The sequence below is a fragment of the Physeter macrocephalus genome, chromosome 16, assembly GCF_002837175.3.
Source record: "Physeter macrocephalus isolate SW-GA chromosome 16, ASM283717v5, whole genome shotgun sequence".
NCBI lineage: Eukaryota > Metazoa > Chordata > Mammalia > Artiodactyla > Physeteridae > Physeter > Physeter macrocephalus.
Window position 1 is genome coordinate 19,777,236 of NC_041229.1, and position 6,000 is coordinate 19,783,235.

Here is a 6,000-nt window from a genome sequence, read left to right on the forward strand (position 1 = left end):
ACACAGATTGGAAAACTTCCGAAGCCCCTAGTATTCTTCAGGAAAGAGGCACAGAGATCTAAGTTCAGGCTGGTAGAAAAAGGAGAAAGAGGAAGAGGAAGGGGCAAATCCCCTACCTGGAATCCGGTGTACTATCACAGAAAGAAAACCAGTTACAAAGGTAGAAAGATTGCTGACAAAACGTAGAAAGATTTGAAAAAACATCTTTGTATTGAGTTCAGTAGCAGCAGATCCTGTGACTCCCAAATCCTCACACTGACTGGCAGTGAAACACTCCCTTCCTGGGCTGTCCCTGGCTCACTGACAGAATAGAAGGGGGTGGGGATTAAAGGGCAGGACTTCAAAATGCCTGCAACAGCTCTTAGTCTCGTTTCCAGAACAAGTATCCCAACAACCTATCTGTAGTAAGTTGCTGTTAGAAATACTGAAATTGGAACACCAATAGCGGTCTCCCTCCCTAAACTTTCCTCTTTCAAATCTGTCCTCACACTACAATTAAGTCAGTTGATCCAGGGGATCAATTTCATTACGCCACTCCTCTCCTCTGAATGATTCAGATCTCCTCTTCCTTTAAAGAATAAAGTCCAAATTTAATCTGTCAACAAAGGACTTTACAATCTGGCCACAACCTACCTTTCATCCTTTGTCTCTCTGCCTTTCTAGCATTTCACCTTTCCTTTTCTATTCACCTAATTTGCAAACCATTCTCTAACAATCTAGTATGACTAAAGCCCTGTGAAGGTATACCCTTAAAAAACTAATAACCATATATAATTTTATTAACAAACATTTCTGAGCTCCAATATATCAAATACTGTGCTACAAATTGAGAACAGATTCTGTCCTGCTCTCTAGCAGTTTAGATGATACACTATTCCCCTTTGTGAATTCTCAGCCCAGTAAAATGACTTACCACGTTTCTGTTCTTCTATGCCTTTGAACAAATTTTTCCCTGCCTGAAATATCCTCCCTCTTTCCTTTTCAAAAACCCATTTCAAAATCTATCTATCTGACCCCCTTGCCAAAGCCTTCTAGTAACTCCCACTAGAAGGAGTTAATAGCAGTGCCACAGAAATACTTTTAACATTGACATATCATGTCTTCCTAGCAAAGACACGTAAGTGTATTTCAAGAAAAGAGTGGTTACACAGGGAGATCAGCTAGGTGCCTTGTGACCACCTAGAGGGGTGGGATAGGGAGGGTGGGAGGGAGATGCAGGAGGGATATATGGGGATATATGTATATGTATAGCTGATTCACTTTGTTATAAAGCAGAAACTAACACACCATCGTAAAGCAATTATGCTCCAATACAGATGTTAAAAAAAAAAGGAGTGGTTAAACTTGTCAGAAGGGAGAACAGAGTATCTTAAACTATTCTGTACTCCCCACAGTATCTAGCAGATCATGATGTACAAAGAGACTCAATATATATTTTGATTTGTAATTAGTGAAAAATAATTTATAAACATGAAATCTTATTGAAATGAGTGATAAGTATAAATTAAAGGGCAAATATATTCCTGCAATAGCATATTTCCAGTTGCGAGATAATTATTCTCATGTGGATGGTACCAAAGACATCCAATTTGATTAAAAAATAAGCCTTAATTAGGCTTTCAGGAACTTTTTCCCCAGGAGGTAGCTGTTCTGACCAGTAAACACACTGTGACTAAAAATCAGTTCCCTAGTCTTATACACACCCAATGAAATGATCAAATTTAACCTGCACAGGGAAGAACCAGATGCTGAACAATGGTGACACTATCAAGATATAACAAATATAATATGAAATCCACTCTGAAACAATGTTAGCCTTATCTTTCACATTAATAACAAATGCTTAGAAAAAAAATAACTCAAGAACATTTCTTAATGATGATGGGCCAGCAGAGTCATTTTCGTATTTAAACATTAAATAACTCTAAGGTAACAGAATAACTCAAAATCTAGCTGATTTGTCATATCAACTCAGAGACAGTCTTCCTGCTGCACTCAGTATTTAAAAATCCCATTTCTATGGATGGACCTAGACTCTGTCATACAGAATGAAGTCAGAAAGAGAAAAACAAATACCGTATGCTAACACATATACATGGAATCTAAAAAAAAAAAATGGTTCTGAAGAACCTAGAGGCAGGACAGGAATAAAGACACAGATGTAGAGAACAGACTTGAGGACATGGGAAGGGTGAAGGGTAAGCTGGGACAAAGTGAGAGAGTGGCATTGACACATATACACTACCAAATGTAAAACAGATAGCTAGTGGGAAGCAGCTGCATAGCACAGGGAGATCAGCTAGGTGCTTTGTGACCACCTAGAGGGGTGGGATAGAGAGAGTGGGAGGGAGACGCAAGAGGGAGGGGATATGGGGATATATGTATATGTATAGATGATTCACTTTGTTATACAACAGAAATTAACACAACAATGTAAAGCAATTATACTCCAATAAAGATGTTTAAAAAAGTTTTTTTAATAAAAAATTTTTTAAATCCCATTTCTAATCTTCATTGACCTCCAACCTATCCTGTGACATTAACATATCCCTCTACAAACCAAATATTTTTTTCCACTTAATAACCAATACTTTTAGTAAATATTCTTTTATTTCACTGTTTTGAGTGCTTTCTTGTATGAATATTTATTATATGTGGTATATATGCCTTAAAATAGTAATTTGATGAAATGAGGTTTTAACATTTAGAAGGCAGCAAGGCAAACATGCTGTCCACATGAGGAATACCAAATTCCCTGTAGTACTGCCTGTAAATATGTCCAAATTTGTGATTGCTTATATAGGCAAAATATACAAATAACAGATTGAATTATCTATATGATTGAACAATTGGTGCTGTGATTTTTAAAAATCTGATTAATATAGCTATCACATATAATTATATAACATTAAAAGTTTTCAATAAAATCATAGCAGTACCTTCCAACAAAAGGAGGATTGTTTTCAGCTAGATAAATATTAGAGATTCCCTAGTCCAAATTCAATTTCTGAATTATAATAGGATTGAAATGACTCACTGAGATTGACTTGTTTAAACAATCTATTTACTTCTGGACCACTAATCTTTATCCTATACCACACAGCTAGCTGCTAAGGCTTCTAAATATACTTCATTAACTGTACCATTGATATGGCTGATGTGTAAAAAAGTCAATTCATATAAAGTTCTGGTTAGTAATTTCTGGTTTTTATTTTACCACAAGACAATAATTTTAAACCAAATTTTTATTAACAATGTATAATAATAATAGTGAAAATAATCAAATGGTAATATTAAATAGCAATAGCACGGTTTAACTACATATTGAGAAACTGGACAAATTACTTTTGGGTTTTAATTTTTTTCAATGCTGACCATGAAAAACATCTTAAAACTATCTCCAAAGCTATCTATCTGCTATTTAAACAAAATATTCTAAAAGAAAAAGTGCAATATTGCTAAATATTATCAAATTAATTTACTGAGTCTTCTTTTAGAAATTTAAGAAAGGTTAGGAGGTTTAAGAAAAAACAATTTAAATAGTTTACACTTTTATAAAATATGCCAAATATCTGACTCTCAAAAGAAAAGCTATGTATCATATTAATGTCCAGCTTAATGCCCCTTTTAAATCGAGAAAAGAAATTTAAGGAGTTTCCCCTTCTATATTTAAGGTATACATTTTCTTAACAACTGGAGAGCATTCAGAGCACAAATGTCATTCTTTCATTACTGCAATAATGGGCTTAAATTCTCAGCTTATTTTAAGTACACAATTTTATCTGTGTAGTGTGTTTGCAATCACTGTAAACCTCTGTCTCAGGAGCTCTCTTTTCTGTATTAGAAAGTTTTCAATAGTATTGGCTTCTTTGAAGAGTCCATCTATCTCGTCAATATAAGATGCATCTACTGCTGCTCTCTCACTAATGGGGAAAAAAAGTTTTACATTAAACTAAATACTCATAACATCTAAACACACTATCATAGTAACATGTTCTATTATGCTATATTTGTTAGCTATTTCATTTAAATGGCTTTGTACATCAAAAAGCTTCATTAATTTACAAACACTGCTCAGTAAAAGTTAAATTAGTTCCACAAATATTTTTGACTACTCAAAGTCCCTTGACACAGCAGAATGTGTATCTTACACATTATAATTCTAATATTAAACTATATACATTATCTTAACAGCCACACAAACCATTATTCAAATACAGTGACTGTCCAGTAGTTTTAAAACACCTTATAAAACATGATAGTCTCAGGCCAATAGAATATTTAAATTCAGCCTTCAAATATATATTGATAATACTTAAATATTTCATAAATATATTTATCTTTAATATAACTCTATTATTATGGTTAACTTCACCAAATGGTATTTTTCTGAAAGATTTTTTATAAAATTTTAAGTGTTTTACCATCTATTGATAATTAGAGAACAAAATATATCCAGCCTCGTTTCAGCTCTGAGAGTATCAAAACAAAAGATGTTTAGTGGAAACGGTAGTCTTTGAAAATAAACAACTAATCTATTATAAGAAACTGAGGTAGAATAAAAAATTTCAAAATTATAATTACTAGATAGGTTTTGTAGCCCCTGAACTAAACTTCCCATTACGGAGTTTCCAGAAGAAATTTCCAGAAGAAAACTTCTATGTGTAAAATAAAGACTCAAGAGAATATACTATAAGTACTTGCCTTAAGATCTTTGCATATGTAGACAACATTAGATTAATTTCCTTGCTCATATCTGTTCAAAAATAAATCACTAAGTTAACTATAATAATCTTTCCATATTATAATATCAATGTATAGAAATACAAGCACTTTATAGATCACCATTCAAATCTTTCTCCAGGGCTTCATCTTTATAAAACAGTCCAGAGCTTTCAGAGAAAGAAGAATCTGATTTTCCAAGAGAGGACAGTTGTGGACTATCTGGCATTTGAGGCTAATAGAAGAAAGCAGAGAAAATAGGTAAATTGCTAGCAAGATGCTTAAGATATATACATTCTGTTAAAAAAAAAAAGCAAATAAAACATCTTTCAGAAAAAAGCAAACAAACATGCTGGAAATTATATACTCTTGTGTCCAGATTTGTTATTTGTAATTTTATTAACCAGGAAACTTTTAGGCCCAACTTTGTTGAGCATAATAATTTTATTATGTGTTTAGACTTTGAAAATAGTATTAATCCCCTAATGAAAAAGTTTCCTGTATCTTGAGCCAGCAGATGTTTTCCATAGCAAAAGAGCAAAACTTTCATTTGGATAACAGCCATATGCTTGCAAATTTTTGCAAGATAACATAATCTTTAAGGGAACAAATAATGTTCCAAATGTAAACAGATCAATTGGTGGGGTAGTAGTGAAGAAGGGCAGAATACAGTGCTCTTTTTCAAAAATATCAGCAAGTATAGTACCTAGGTATCCTACTTAGATATCAAAATAATTATGTAAAGTCTTATGTATCACAAAGGCATGAACCCACTTCTGTCTCTAGATCACAAATTACCACAAAGAAACCTCCCAATAGTTTCCTGGAGGCCTATACTTAGTGAAAAGGCAGCTGGAATCAACATAGTTCCTGCTGGGACAATCCCAGCTCTGGGAATACGAAGACATTAAATTCCATTTATCAGTAGAATTATCTTAAATGGAAAAAATTTGAGAAGTATATAAAAGAGTAAGGCTCCACAAGCACAAAGATTACCTCTAACTCTCTTGGTCTCTTGCAATCTTTAGTATCAGTTTTTACAAGGTGACTGGCCATCATATTCTGGAGGCAAGAGCTGCAAAGTTTAGAGCAATGTCAATTTTAGGTACAAACTCATGCTATAGCTCTCTTGAATCCTTCCCTTTCTTTCCACTCCTCCTGCCACTGTTAGTTTGGGCTCTCATTATTTGTCACTTACCTAACCTACTCAAATTCTCCCTTCTCTGTTTCATTCTACCAACTGCTGTTTGGGCAGTCTTTCAAAACTCTGATTACTGC

The 6,000-nt window shown here is 33.6% G+C and overlaps 1 protein-coding gene across 5 annotated transcripts in view; it reads right to left on the reverse strand.

Moving 5' to 3' along the window:
* LOC102976602 (carotenoid-cleaving dioxygenase, mitochondrial) overlaps positions 1-5,793 on the reverse strand; it is a 50,984-nt gene extending 45,191 nt beyond the window's left edge. For 2 of the 5 annotated variants that reach the window (XM_028501309.2, XM_024131296.3), the window contains exon 1: positions 117-197. Coding sequence is in view for 3 of the 5 variants with exons in the window: in XM_007128285.3 (XP_007128347.3) it covers positions 3,779-3,923; positions 4,705-4,756; positions 4,846-4,957; positions 5,719-5,781 (372 nt within the window). In the remaining 2 variants the exon portion in view is untranslated. Of the gene's footprint in view, positions 1-116; positions 248-3,233; positions 3,924-4,704; positions 4,757-4,845; positions 4,958-5,718 lie in introns of those variants that run through there. The other 3 variants (XM_007128285.3, XM_055091561.1, XM_028501307.2) reach the window with 3 other exon arrangements.
* Positions 5,794-6,000: the final 207 nt, after the last annotated feature.